At 47.8% G+C, this 14,615-nt stretch overlaps 1 protein-coding gene and 1 long non-coding RNA gene across 3 annotated transcripts in view; one reads left to right on the top strand and one right to left on the bottom strand.

Moving 5' to 3' along the window:
• Positions 1-14,615, top strand: part of KIF14 (kinesin family member 14) — a 48,064-nt gene that overhangs the window by 19,532 nt on the left and 13,917 nt on the right. For both annotated transcript variants that reach the window (XM_061383724.1, XM_061383723.1), the window contains exons 8-20: positions 317-424; positions 1,382-1,498; positions 2,347-2,462; positions 4,119-4,291; positions 5,012-5,159; positions 5,407-5,470; positions 6,811-6,995; positions 9,037-9,139; positions 10,704-10,864; positions 11,116-11,263; positions 11,893-12,045; positions 12,556-12,682; positions 14,385-14,478. In XM_061383724.1, coding sequence (XP_061239708.1) covers positions 317-424; positions 1,382-1,498; positions 2,347-2,462; positions 4,119-4,291; positions 5,012-5,159; positions 5,407-5,470; positions 6,811-6,995; positions 9,037-9,139; positions 10,704-10,864; positions 11,116-11,263; positions 11,893-12,045; positions 12,556-12,682; positions 14,385-14,478 — 1,697 coding nt within the window. The remainder of the gene's footprint in view (positions 1-316; positions 425-1,381; positions 1,499-2,346; positions 2,463-4,118; positions 4,292-5,011; positions 5,160-5,406; positions 5,471-6,810; positions 6,996-9,036; positions 9,140-10,703; positions 10,865-11,115; positions 11,264-11,892; positions 12,046-12,555; positions 12,683-14,384; positions 14,479-14,615) is intronic.
• On the bottom strand, positions 209-4,864 carry LOC133228214 (uncharacterized). Its single transcript, XR_009730135.1, has 2 exons — positions 4,347-4,864; positions 209-497 (listed from the first exon to the last, which is right to left on the bottom strand). It is a non-coding gene; the product is annotated as an uncharacterized LOC133228214 (long non-coding RNA).

Here is a 14,615-nt window from a genome sequence, read left to right as displayed (position 1 = left end):
TTAATCTTGTTAATTTCTAATCAGTTGATTTTGTTTGTGTAAACTTTAATAAAAAGAATTACTTTTCTAAACTAAAAACAAATTGATAATCATGTCAGTTTAGAGTTGTAGAAATAACCTTTTCACGGTATTAACTTCTGATTTAAGTTTCTGAGACAGAGAAAATGAACAGCTAGAAAATGGTAATACAAATGAGTAAATAAATATGTATTGATAATTTTATTTTTCAAAGTGATTATTGGTGTGTGTATATGTGCTTGCTTCACACTTGGCCCTGGTTGGCACCATCTGAGCTCTGGCCTGCCTTCCTCACCAGGTCTGGCTGCAGCTGGGGAACAAGCAGAAGGCCACCGCGGCCACCGGCATGAACGACAAGAGCTCACGCTCTCACTCCGTGCTCACGCTGGTGATGACACAGGCCAAGGTACCATGTCGCTGAGGGCTTTCTTAGGAAAGATGCCTGCTATATTCAAGTTGTATGTTGTCCTTATTTCCTCCTTTAAATCAAAGGTAAAAGCATAGTCACATAAGTATGTAACATAATTGGGTTTTAGCGCATACACACAATGACTCCCGTCATATCAGTGTATGGTAATATATTATCAATAGTACATAATACTTGTATTTGAAAAGACATCTCAGAAAGTAAAGGATTTTAGATAATGTAGGGACTCCCTTGGTGTTCCAATGGATAAGACTCTGCGTTCCCAATGCAGGGGACCGGGTTTGATTCCATATATTGCAGCTAAGACCCAGCACACCAAAACTACTGAGCTGTCTCACTCTAGAGCCTGCATGCTGCAACTTGAGAAGCCCATGAGCCACGGTGAAGACCCAGCAGGGCCAAAATAAATTTAGCCATAGGTTCCACTACTCAGATAAACCCCCTCAACAGTTTGGTATATAATCTTTCAATTGTTTTACAATCACACATCACAAATTTACAAAATCTGTAACGATTTCATGCCTTTAAAATTATTTGCAAAATATTGTTTTTCATAGCTACATAGTATTCCTTTGACTATCAAAAGTCCTCAGGTTTTTCTCTGATGTTGGACATTTATGTTGCTTTTAAACATTTTGCTACTTCAGTGCTGGGATAAACAACACTTTTATAAATTACACTTCTTCTCTATTTATTGTTGTTTCCTTCATGAAACTGAGTAGTTACAGGTTTAGCCCTTTACAGTCGTCTCTCTTATTCTGGCATGGTCTAAGCACTGCTCGGTGTGTTCTGACAAACTGTCATGGAGTCAAGGAAGCACAGTGTCTTTATCCCTTGTGTTTGCAATCTTGTGTAACTTCCTGTTTTGCAGACTTATGGTGATGGCAAGTCATGATAGAACTTATGATGTATTATTTTAATGCCCTCTTGCTCCAGACAGAATTTGTGGAGGGGGAGGAGCTGGACCACAGAATTCGGAGCCGCATAAACCTCGTGGACCTGGCTGGCAGCGAGCGGTGCTCAGCGACCGGGACCAGCGGGGAGCGGCTGAAGGTAAAGTGCCGCCTCGTGTTGGGAAGCTCAGTCCTGTGCCTTGTTTTTAGGAGATTACAAGCTCAGCATACTTAACCAAAAAAACCCCTCTCTGAACCTGCACTTCATAGACTGCAGTCTGAGGCTCAAAAAGGAACCCATAGTTCTTGGTTATGATTGCTTTCAGAAACAGTAGACTTTGAATCCAAAGGAAATTGGTAGATTCTGAAAGAAAGTATTTACTCAGTGATTATCAGTTCAGTTCAGTAGCTCAGTCAGGTCCGACTCTTTGTGACCCCATGGACTGCAGCATTCCAGGCTTTCCTGTCTTTCACCAACTCCCGGAGCTTACTGAAACTCATGTCCATCAAGTTGGTGGTGCCATCCAACTATCTCATCCTCTGTCCTCCCCTTCTCCTCCTGCCATCAATCCTTCCCAGCATCAGGGTCTTTTCCAATTAGTCAGCTCTTCACATCAGGTGGCCAAAGTACTGGAGCTTCAGTTTCAGCATCAGTCTTTCCAATGAATATTCAGGACTGATTTCCTTTAGGATGGATTGGTTGGATCTCCTTGCAGTCCAAGAAGACTCTCAAGAGTCTTCTCCAACACCACAGTTCAAAAGCATCAATTCTTCTGTGCTCAGCTTTCTTTATAGTCCTTCTCTCACATGCATACATGACTACTAGAAAAACCACAGCTTTGACTAGATGGACCTTTGTCGGCAAAGTAATGTCTCTGCTTTTTAATATGATGTCTAGGTGGGTCATAGCTTTTCTTCCAAGGAGCAATTAGGGAAGAAATATATTTTGTGAAACAAATTTATTCTGGAGCAGTTACGTTTGATTAAAATGTTTGATCTTGTCCCCAGGAAGGTGTGAGCATTAACAAGTCGCTGCTGACCCTGGGCAAGGTCATCTCTGCACTGTCCGAGCAGGCTGGCGGGCGGAGCGTGTTCATTCCTTACCGCGAGTCTGTCCTCACATGGCAAGTAGCTCTTGAAGAGTAAAGAATGTACAAGATACAGAGAGTAGTGTGGGGAAGGGGCATAGACCGACTCATGTAACTCTCGTATGGATTCAAGAGCCAGGCTACCTGGACTTGACCTTGCTAGTCCCCCCACCTGTCTCCTCGCCTGTAATAACGGGATATCCAGACCTGACTTTTAGGGTTGTGTGTGTGTGTGCTCAGTCGCTCAGTCATACCTGACTGCAGTCTGCTGGGGGACTGTAGCCCACCAGGCTCCTCTGTCCATGGGACTCTCAGGCAAGAACACTGGAGTGGGTTGCCATTTCCTCCTCCAGGGTATCTCCCTGACCCGGGGACTGAACCCTAGTCTCCTGCGTTGGCCAGCAGATGCTTCAGCACTGAGCCCCTGGGATGGTGAGGGTCGATGGTGGGTGTAAAGCTCTGGGAGGCTGCCCAGGCAGTGCATTGGCAAAGAGCCCCCCTGCCCGTCAGGAGACAGGAGACGCACAGGTTCGATCCCTGGACTGAGAAGGTCCCCTAGATAAGGAAATGGCAACCCATTCCAGTATTCTTGCCGGAAAATCCCATGGACTGAGGAACTGGGGCTGCAGTCCCTTCATGGGGTTGCAGAGTCGGGCATGGCTGTGTAACTGAGCTTGCACACACAGAAGCTCTTGATGGGCGGTGTGTGCTGCGTCATGTCGGCCTCTGTTCTGTGTTTGCTGTTATTCGTGCCTGATGTTTGAGCACGTGTGGGGTGTCACCAGACACACGACTGTGTGTGTAAAGTGAAGCTCAGCACACACTGGCTGGTTCAAAAAGTATTCATGAATGAGTGCGTATGTAACTTCAGATATGTTCCGTTTAGATTACATCTGTGTAGATTTAATATTCAGTGTTGAGAAGGACGTCTCTCTCCTTGACAGCAGCGTATCTTTATAGACTTTATTATATTGTAATCGCCACCTCAAAACCTGTCAGAGAACAGTCTGATTTTCTTTAATGCCTCTTGAAAATTAAGAATAACTTTTGAAAGTTGAGACTGATTCATTCTGTATTCGTAAAGATAGGCTTTTTAGTCTCATGCTTGTTTTTCCCCTCTCAAATAAGGGTTTTGCGTATGTTAGTAACAGAGAACAAAATTTGTGTTTATAATGTTCATCCATCATTTTCTGCACTTCCAAGCAGGTGCTTTGAACCCTCATGGTGGCTCCAGAAACCCAAAGACCACCAGCACGGTCCCTCCCTGAAGCAGTTCCCAGTCTAGTGCGCGGAGAGGAATTTCACTAAGGATAGGATAGTTACCCACATTTTAAAATCTCTGCACAGACTGTTGTTTCACAAAACAACATAGAAAGCGTGGGAGGAAATCGAGTGCTCAGAGACCTACGCAGAGCTGCGAGTCCAGGAGCCTTCCGCGCGGCCTTTGCGTGAGGGGGACGCCGGGCGCGCTGTCCCGCGGTGGGCGCTGCGCCCGCCCCGCGCCCGGTGTCGCGGGGTCACCGCTGGGCGCTGCGCCCGCCCCGCGCCCGGTGTCGCGGGGTCACCGCTGGGCGCTGCGCCCGCCCCGCGCCCGGTGTCGCGGGGTCACCGCTGGGCGCTGCGCCTGCCCTGCGCCCGGTGTCGCGGGGTCACGGCGGACGCGAAGTCTGACGGGGGCTGTTCTCCGCGCAGGCTGCTGAAGGAGAGTCTGAGCGGAAACTCGAAAACCGCCATGGTCGCCACGGTCAGCCCGGCGGGCAGCAGCGTGGAGGAGACGCTGAGCACGCTGAGGTACGCGGCGCAGGCCCGCAGCATCGTCACCGCCGCCAGGGTCAACGAGGACCTGAGCGCCGGCCTCATCCGGGGTGAGCGGCTCGGGCTTGAAGGGCGCTGGGCGGGAGTTTCGTCTCACTCACTCACTCCAGTCGTGAAAACAAGCGGTTTTAGAGCCGAGGCTTTTCCTCTCACGCTGGCCGCAGCAGCGCCTCATCACCTTCCCGGAAGGCCGGCGCCGAGCGCGCAGGGAGCAGGCAGGCGGGGCCGGGGATGGGGCGGCCGGCGGGGCTCGGAGCAGCGGCCGCCCCGCCCTCAGCGCCGCAGCCCGCGCTTCCCCAGCCCTGCGTCCCTCCCGCCGCGGCTCGATGGTGCATGGCGCCCTCGGGTGCGGGCTGGCTCCCGCTCAGTCTTTCTCCCTTTGCATCTGCTCTCTTCTACCAGTGGGGCCATTTCCATTAAACATAGGTCTTCTGAATTCCAGCTGGGAAAACCTTTGATCTCTGTCCCCAGTCCTTATGGGTACGGTGTGCCGGGGCAGGGCTGGTTCGCACCTGCCGTCCCAGATGGGTGCCCGGTCCCCCTCAGGTGCCCTGTGTTGGAGAATACATTTCGTGGCCATCCTGCTAAGAGGGAGGGATTCATTAACAGGGGAGCGGTTTTTCAGGTTAAGGCTAGGTAGGGATTTGTAAGTAATTAAAGTAAAATTTCACTTAGTGGTTCTTAAGATTTCAAATGGAAGAGCAGATGTTCATGTCTAGTGGACTGTATATCAAATGTTATTAATCAGGCCCTTTTTTACAAATGTTTAGAACTGAAAGCAGAAATTGAAAAGTTAAAAGCTGCCCAAAGAAGCAGTCAGAACATTGACCCTGAACGGTACAGGCTCTGCCGGCAAGAAATAGCATCCTTGAGAATGAAGCTGCATCAGCAGGAGAGAGACATGGCAAACATGCAGAGGTGGGCTCTGGGCCCCAGGCAGTCAGACCCTGTGCTGCCCGGGCTCCCTGGGCTGGTGGGGGTGGGCGGGGGGCCGGCGGGGAGGCACCCCTCCCTCCCATAGGAGTGGAGCAGTTCATCCCCAGACCATGATGTTTGAATACTCCTGAGTGGTTTTCTAAGTTTTGTTGATTATCTCTTGATTCTTAATCATTTATATATCTAGATATTTTTTAGCCCTTTTAAACTTTTGTTTTTCTTTGAAAAGAATGTGGAAAGAAAAACTTGAACAAGCTGAAAAAAGAAAACTTCAAGTAACAAAGGAGTTACAGGTATCATTTCAGCTCTCTAAACTGATTGAAGATTTGCAAAGAGATATGCCAGTAAATATGCAGATGTAACTTCTCAAATGCTCATTGTATACCAACTGTACAGAGCAAAATCTTAGAGGGAATCTTGTGAGGAGCTTTAAGATCAGGATTGTGATGGCTTAGAGCCTGTGAGCTGGTTGGAAAGTTAAAATACAAACAATCTAGTTCTCTTCACGTTGGTTCAATCGGTTCAACAGGTGTCACATGTTGCTGCTGTGCCAGGCCTGGGGAGGCCGAGGTGAACCCAGAGAACGTGTGACCCAGAGGGAGGTTTACTGAAGTGTCGTGTGATTGGAGGGTGAAACCACGCATGTGCCATCTATTAGGTACACAGTGGTGGGCACTGGTGGGCACTCACACTGTGCCGTATGAGTCACCCTAATGCAGTGGCCGAGGAGCAGCAGTAATTCCCCATGATGAGGGCGGTCACTGGGAGGACTTCAAACAGAAGGGACAACTAAGCAAAATCTTGTACAGTGAGCAGGAGCCTGTTGGTTTCCAAAGTCTAAACGTCTAAGCAAAGATGCAGCCTGATGCCCTGAGAGTTCGGAACAGATGCGTGGCTGCTGGGATGGGTCAGACTGGAGAGGGGGGCACAGCTGGGCCACAATGCAGTGAGGACCGGTGGGCGGGCCATGGCGGGTTTTAGGTGGAAGGACAGGGACAATCCTCCTGGGTCTGGACAGGTTCTCCTGGTGAGGGTGTGAGAGAGGGTTCAAGGGAGGGAAGAGGAAGGCCGGGAAAGGGACCCATCTCGGAGCTATGGCTGGGGTTACGGGAGGAGGTGACGAGAGCTTGGGGCAGGCGGTGGGTGGGCTGGCTGGTGGGGGTGCTGGGTGCAGGGGCTGGAAAGGAGGGAAGCTGACAGGCTCAAGAGGGTTTTCCTGAGGTGTGTGTAGACAGGGAAGTGGGGAATGGTGCCTGAAAGGTGCATCCTGCATCGTGCGATCAGGAGGTTATTGTCACGGTACGGGGACCTGGTGGTGGCCGCAGAGACGCGGTCGCAGGACCCGACCCGCTGTGGACGGTTGCGGGTGAGGACAGGTGCATGGAGACACCAGGCTGAGCCCCGAGTGGGCTGAGGGTGGTGAGGGACACAGGGTCAGCGTCACCCTGTGAGGCTTCTAAGAAGTATGCCAGCCACACTTACGGGGCCGTCGGGAGGAGAGGGTCTAAGAGACCGTTAATTACCAAGTCACATGTCCTGTGACTTTCACGTTTAACACAGACCTTTCATTTTAGGTGGGTTTAACAGTTTCATGCTCCTGATCAAGGTTAACTATTTTTCTGACTTCTACTAGAAAGCAGGAATTACCTTTCAAATGGACAACCGTTTGCCAAACCTGGTCAACCTCAACGAAGACCCTCAGCTGTCGGAGATCCTGTTATACATGATAAAAGAGGGGACAACCACGGTCGGAAAGTACAGACCAAGCTCCAGCCACGACATTCAGTTGTCGGGCGTGCTGATTGCCGACGACCACTGGTGCGTCCCTCAGATCTGCCCCCTGCAGCTCCCTTCCCACACGTCTCCATTCACGCTGAGGCGCTGGTGTGTAACTCTGAGAGGGCCTCTGCTGGCCAGGAAAGCAGATGGTGGGGGCGTTCCGTGAGGACGGCAGGTCCTCTGCTCTCCTATGAGGAGTGACGTCGGGGTGGTGTTGCTGCGTTTCTGTTTTGTGCGTGTGATGTGGCCACGGGGTCATTTCCTGGAGTTACAGTCTCAGGCATGACGCTTCTATCCATCATTAAGGCCGGAGTTTTGGTTGGATGATGAATTTAAACTTCTGCTCCTGTGAGTGGAGCGATGCTGTGTGTGTTGCTGGGGTGACGGTTCGTGTGAACTGTGTTAGCTCCATAGTGTGTTTTCATGACTCGTCTCTGTTGACACACCTGCGTTTTCCCGGCTGCAGAGTGTCACGTGGTGTGCAGTTACCGGTCTGTTTTGTCGGTAGACATTCGGTGGTTTCTCACATTCCACCCCCACAGCACTGCTGTGAGCGCGTGGACACGTCTCCTGGTACAAACGGGTAGCGCGTCCCTGGAGTGTCAACATGCGAGACGGCCCTTGGGGCAGCCTGGCGCCTGGGCCCTTCTGTTTGCCCCGCGTGCCGTATGAGCGTGGCGACTTTGCAGTTACCGTGTCACGATAATTCCCAAGTTTGGGAAGCAGCCCTAAGCGTGTGTTTAGGAGGGGAGAGAGCAGCCTGCAGGATATGTGCGTATTCACCTTTATGAGGTGATTTCAGATTGCTTTCCAGAATGATGGTCAGTTCTGCCACAGTTGGCACTCAGACTTCCTGTTACCCTCAGATCCTTGCCAACACTTAGCACTGCTGGGTGGATGCAAACTGGCGACTCGGTGGGCATTTGTTTGCATTTCTTTGACTAGTAATCCTCACATATTTTGGCCAATTTTGCTTGCTCTTTTGTAACTTGTTTGTAACTTGGTCATGTCTTTTGTCCATTTTTCAATTGTATTGTATTGTTTTTTCCTTCATAATATGTAGCAGACCTTTCTGTGTCTTGGTTGGCAGGTTTTTGTGAGTTTCATGCGTTGTAAATAGCTTTTCCAGCGTGTGGCTCATCTCTCTCTCTTATGGTACCTTTCAATGGATCAAAGTTCCTAGTATATCACACAAGCGAATCTTTTCCTTTATGGTTGTCAGTTTCTGTGTCTTGTTAAAAAAAACCCTTTCTGTATTGAGGTTATAGAGACAGTCTCCCAAATTTTCTTTTAAATGTTTTGAAATTTTGCTTTCACATTTAAATCCTTAAGTAGTCTGGAATTTTTTGTTTGCTGTGAAGTAGAGATCTAAATTCATTTATTTTCCTTGTGAATAACCAATTCTACCAGTACCATATCTTAAATAAGATGTGGATTTTTTTTTTTAATGTGGTGTTCTCATTAAAAAAGTTTCTAAAGATACAGAGTGCGTGTTCTCACTAATATTGCATGGTCTTAGTCATCTGAGCTCCACGATGTCTTTGTACCTGGTGTGGTTTGGCTCCTTGATCTTTAGTTTCTCTTGGTCTTCTCTTAACTGTTTTCTGTACCACGTAAGTCCAGCATTATTTACACTTGTGGCAAAGATACAGAACATGCCCCCAAAGAGTGAAGAGTCCAGAAGGGGGCCAGGAAGTCCCCGACTCGCCTGGCCCTTGGTTAGAGTACATGGGTCAGTGCTTGTAAGTATTTTAATGTATTTTCCCTTAATGTTTGTGTATTCTTTTTTCATTTTGGGAGGAGAGGGGTTAGTGTTTTTTTAAGTAGTTTTAATCATAATACATACAATGAAAAATTTTCCTATCACTGCTGGATAGAATTGTTAGAGAAGCCAGGCTTTTTTCAGCAAAGGTTCAAAATCTAATGGAAGGAAAATAAGGGGATTCTTGTACGTTACTATTGTCATAAATTGACAGGAACCTTCTTACTGAAGGAGCACCCCAGGGAGCATTACGTGTCCTGCTTTTCCTTCCTCGTCAGTCTGTCCATCACCGTAACCACGGGCTCCCTGTCTTCACAGCACCATCACCAATTCCAGTGGGACAGTGAGTATCGTCCCGGCTGGGGAAGCAAAGACATACGTAAACGGAAAACTGATTTCGGAGCTGACAGTGTTGCACCATGTAAGTTGGCCGCTGCTGAAACGCAAGAAGCTGTTGTGCTTTGAGCACGGGATTCAGTTTTGCTGAGCCTGGTTCTCTCCTCTGTGAGATCAGCAGAGAGAGAGGGGGAGGACTCTCTGGCTCTCACACTCTCTCTCCTGGCGTTTCACAAATCGCCTGCCTTTGTGCAGAGACCAGCCCCCGGGAGCTGCCCCGGCAGCACCGTTACATGTCCGGGGCAGAGCTGGGCTTGGGTCAAAGCCTCAGCCCTGCCAGCTGCTGTTTGACCTTTGAGACGTTATTCAGCCCAGGTGACTGTGTGTTACCCTCCCCAGGACTTTAACGACGACATTAGGGGAACAGGCACAAATGCTGTTGCTGGCGAGGCGAGGCCTGTGGCCACATGGTGTCTGTCTTTCTGTCTCCCAGGGAGGGTGGAGATGGGGCTGCTGGAAGCATTAGCTTGTGCGCGGTTCTTAGAGCAGTGTCTGCAGACTGAGCTCAGCCGGTGCTTAGCGCCGTGACTGTCGGCCTCTGTGCTCTATTAGCGTCCTCATTCCTAGAGTCGGGTTAATAATAGGCACGTAGGCAGCGTGTCTGCCCCAGTTCTTGGCTTATGGACTGTGCGGTAGCTTACGGTGAATGATGTCGAATTCATGATCTCCGAAGAAGATTGAGCTTCAGGACCAGGGACCAGGCTTGATCACTCAAGAGCTTTTGTGAAGCAGAGTTTTATTAAAGTGAAAAAGGGACAGAGGAAGCTTCTCACACAGACTCAGAAGGGGGGCGGAGAGCACCCCTCGCCAGTGTTAGCAAGGGAGTTATATACTTTTTTAAACTGGTTATTACAGTAAATTAAAAGAGTGTCTCAAGGTTGTAAACATCTTACTAGACCCACTCCCATAGTTTACATTTTAAGATAACAGGATTAGCCAGAAGGTTTTCAGGAAGGAGAAACTGTCCTCAGCAGGATACATTGTTGTTATATAATCCTCAGTATAGAGTTTAAACTGAGTTGTTTGTTGTGTAATCATCAGTTCTGTATCGTCCTGTGTGTTCAGTCTCCTCCGACTCTTTGTAGCCTCTTGGACTGTAGCCTCTGTCCATAGGATTCTCCAGGCAAGAATACTGGAGTGGGTTGCTGTTTCCTCCTCCAGGGGTCTTCCCAACCCAGGGACTGAACCCAGGTCTCTGGTGTCTCCTGCACTGGCAGGCGGCTTCTTTACCAGTAGTGCCACCTGGGGAGCCCAGTTCTGGGCTTAAAGAAAAAACATTTTATGTGACTAAGAGTAAGGAATGTAGAGGAAGAACAGATGTTTGTCCTTTCCTCCTCCTTGAGAATTCCAGACCCCTATCTCCTCTTCGAGACCCCCAGACCCCTTTGTCCTCCTCGGGGACCCTGGGCTTCTTATCAGCCTGCCTAGGAATTGACTCTCTCAGGTATTGCATAAACGTTAGCTGCTGTGATTCTTGTGTTCATCGTTAGTGATACTAGACTGCATTGAATTGTTGAGCACGGCGATTTGTCCCATGGTGATTTTTGGTTTGGACTCACCTCCAGTGCTCAATTTTTTGTGTGCCTTAGGGTGATCGGGTGATTCTTGGTGGCGATCATTATTTTAGATTTAATCACCCAATGGAAGTCCAGAAAGGGGAGCAGCCACCCAGCAGAGAGAATCCTGTGAGCAAGCGCCCAGAAGACTTTGAGTCGGCCAAAAACGACTTGCTGACGGCCCAGAGGTTACAGTGAGTACTCGTGTGTGTAGAGCGGAGTGGCCTAGAAATAAGCGAATTTTCATCCTTTTATATTTTCTCTTTTATATTTTGTGTAAACAGTTCTCGAGCTAATAAACATTTAAGAATGCTTTTGAGAGAAAGTCCGAAATTTAAGTTCTGAGGTTTGAACTTTGGTTTAACTGAAAACATCTTAAATCAGTTGAGAGCTCCTCTGGTGTGAAGGCTGACGGCACACACTGTGACTGTTCGCTGCCTTGCAGGCTTGAGGCAGAAATAAAGGAGGCGCAGGTGAGAGCCAAGGAAGAAATGATGCAAGGAATCCAGATCGTGAAAGAGATGGCCCAGCAAGAGCTCTCCTCTCAAAAAGCTGCATACGAGAGCAAGATCAAAGTGCTGGAGGCGGAGCTGGTAGGAGGCCGAGCTGTCTTCCTTCCCTGTCAGGGCGTCCCGAGTGAACTTAGGATTCTAGGTGGGCCTGGGGCGTCCCGGGGGAAACGCGGCTTTCGGGGAAGGGGAGGTACCAAGGGGCTCCATCCCCTCCTCGGGCCTCGGCTCTCCTGTCTGCTGGACATCAGCTTCCCCGAACCGTCCAGGGGCCAGCGGTCGGGAGGGTGGGCGAGTCATGTGGTTCTTTCCAGTCGGTCAGTCAACCTAGACGAGGTGGAGACGCTCCAGGGCCCCTTTTCCATCCCTGAGTCAATTTCTTGTGCATTGATTTTAAAAATGGAACTTTTGTACTTTTTTGATGTTTTTCAAGAATTGTTCTACATTTTTGCCCTATTTGTGTGTTAGTTGCTCGTCGTGTCCGACTCTTTGCGACCCCACGGGCTTTAGTCCACCAGGCTTCTCTGTCCGTGGAATTCTCCAGGCAAGAATACTGGAGTGGGTTTCCATTTCCTTCTCCAGGGGCTCTTCCTGATCTGGGGACTGAACCCTGGTCTCCTGCATTGCAGGCAGACTCTTTACTGACTGATCTTGTTTTTGAAGAATTGCTCTGTATTTTTGCCCTATTTACTTTTTACTATTGTTGCTTAAAGAAAGAAGAATCTCAAAGGAAGAAGATCCAGGAAATAAATAACCAAAAGGCGAATCACAAAATTGAGGAACTGGAAGAAGCGAAGCAGCGCTTTGAGCAGGAAATTCATGTCAACAGAAAGCGGCTGGAAATGGAGGCCCTGGCGACAAAGCAGGTGACTTCATCATGCAGCTAGTGTGACTGTCTGGAGGGAAAACTGGATTTTTAAAAAAGTATTAGCAGATCTAGAAGTGGAGTGGCCAGTGAACCACCGCAGAGAGTTTTAAGAACAGTTTACATCTTGAAAACAATTACCAGTAGACTATTAGATAGCTTATTGGTGTCAAACGAGGTTTTTAGGTGTTGTTTTCATTTAACTGTTTAATTTAGTCAACAGTTGTTCTTGAGTGTGGGCTTTTTTGAGTAGTTTTTTCCCTGAAGATTTTTATACTCCTATCAATGGGAAGAAAAAGGTTATGTCATCAGAAATTCCTCCTGATTTTGTGGAGGAAAAAAATTGTTTTCTAAAGATACTGTATAAGTCGTTTTTTAAAGCCTTTCCTGCTTAATAAAATGCGTCCTGTGGAACAAGAATTATGTCGTGTGCTGGCGTTACCATTCTGGTTCACAATTCCTCTCTTTGCATGCTCTTGTGTGTGGCTCCACGTGAATGAATGTCACCCAGGCTTTAGAAGACCACAGGATTCGCCACGCAAAAATTCTGGAAGCTCTAGAAACAGAGAAGCAGAGGATTGCTCAGGAAGTGCAGAGTCTACAGCAGAGTCAGAGCCACAGGGGCAAAGCCTTCACAGGTGAGTGGAGACCTTAGCAGGCACTCTAAACGTGCACTGTTTCATACAGCTACTAAGACGTTAGCTATCCTTGCATATTCAAATGTTTTATTCTACGTGTTAATGGACTTCTCTGGGTCTAGATAAATTTGTATGAGCTATTATTTTTAGAATATTTACTTATAGGATCAAATAGTAAACAGAATTCTAAGTATTATTTTCATGTGTATCATGTTTTATAAAATGTCTTAATCTAATTCTGAATTCTTATTTTATAAGAATTATCTAAGTTGTGTGTAATCATTGCACACATCACTTTCTTTCTTACTTGGAAGTATTTTTTTTGTACATTTCTACATTCCTCTGTAGAACACAGCATGTTTTCAATGTAAGTTGATTTTTTTTAATTACAGAAAATCTCAAATAAACTGTGAAAGCCCAGAAATTGCTTCAGTGAACCCTTACATACTTTTCGCCATCCTCAGCAGTTCCCCACGCAAGTGCAGTTTTGTTCCAGCCCCTGCTCAGTCTGCTGCCTCCGTGGAGCGTTCTGAAGCAAAAACCCAAACAGCCTATCACTTGATCTGCAAATACGTTCCCATGCGTCTCCAAGTGAGAGAAGGCCTCTTTTCTCTGTCACTCTCTGAAGCTTAACTCTGATGTTGTTCTCACGACTAAAACATTAGTATTAGTTTCTTATACTCACTAGAGATCTAGTCCATATTCAACTTTCCTGGATTATTTCGTAATTTTTAAGATACATTTGTTTGCGTCGTTTGGATCCGCGTACAAACGTGGTCCGTGCCTTGCCCGCTCGCTCCGCCCCTTGTGACTTGTGGCCGGGAGCGTCCAGGGGGTGTTCCTGGAGGGCCTTGCTTCCAGGCTTGTGGCGGCCCCCAGGCTGCCGCGCAGCAGGTTCCCGCAGGGCGTCGGCCAGGCTCTGTCTTTCAGCAAGCAGACCTGGTAGTGGTGCCAGGCTCTCCCCAGAGCGTTTATGTCAAATTACTCTGCGGGGATGCTCCTTATGTTTCTTGCAAGAGATAAGAACATTTTGTTAATTCATCTTTTTGTTGCTCTTAGGTCCTAAAATAGTGCCTTGCCACGAATACTTGATTTTTTTTTTAATTCACCTGAATAATGAACTTTATTCTTTGAAAAAAATGCTTCTAATGGAATACTGGTTATAAGTTTGACTGAACAACATAGAGAGTGTCTGTGATAAAATCGTAAATCTGAATTAGGAACATGGAATTGTGGACTAAAATTGTTTTTGTTTCCTGATGTATTTCTATCTCTGTCTATATCTATCTATATACTTTTAAAGTTTCAGGCAAAATATAAAAGGATTGTGGTTCTATGTAAGTTAAAGCTGTAGTATCCTTCATCTAATGCTTTAACGTAGTCATTAGGAAAAAGAGAAGATCTGTAGAAATTAGGAAAAAGAGAAGATCTGTAGAAATGGTGGAGGAAAAGCAGCATCTGTGGCATTTCCTGTCTGTGAACTCTACTTTTCTTCCCTGCGTCCGCGGGTGAGAGACCTCATTTTGGGTGAAGAGTGTTTTGTCTCGCCGTGAGGGTTGTAGAAAAGTCCCCGAATTAGCGCCCTGCCCGTCTCTGATGCACAGTTGACGCCGTTCATGCGAAGCCGGGTTTCAGGAGCTGTGCCCGGGGGTGTGTCGGTGCTCATACCCTGTTCTCAACCTCCTCTCTTGCCTCCTGCCAGTGCAGCCCAGTTGGAGCTCCATGAAGCTGTCCGTCATGATTCAGGAAGCCAATGCCATCAGCAGCAGGTTAAACAGGAATTATGTTTTTGGCAGGTGAGCAGTTATCTTGTTAGTAAACTCATTCTTTGTTTTGAACTAGTTGCCCTCTGTGTGATTTTGTTGTTGTTGTTGAGTTTCTTTAGTGCTCTACGTGCCCGGCTAGGAGTGAGCAGGTGTCAGGATCCCCAGGG

This window comes from Bos javanicus, chromosome 16 (genome assembly GCF_032452875.1).
Source record: "Bos javanicus breed banteng chromosome 16, ARS-OSU_banteng_1.0, whole genome shotgun sequence".
NCBI classification, from domain to species: Eukaryota; Metazoa; Chordata; class Mammalia; order Artiodactyla; family Bovidae; genus Bos; species Bos javanicus.
Note: the sequence above shows the minus strand (reverse complement) of the source record. Positions and strands in the feature narration are given on the sequence as shown.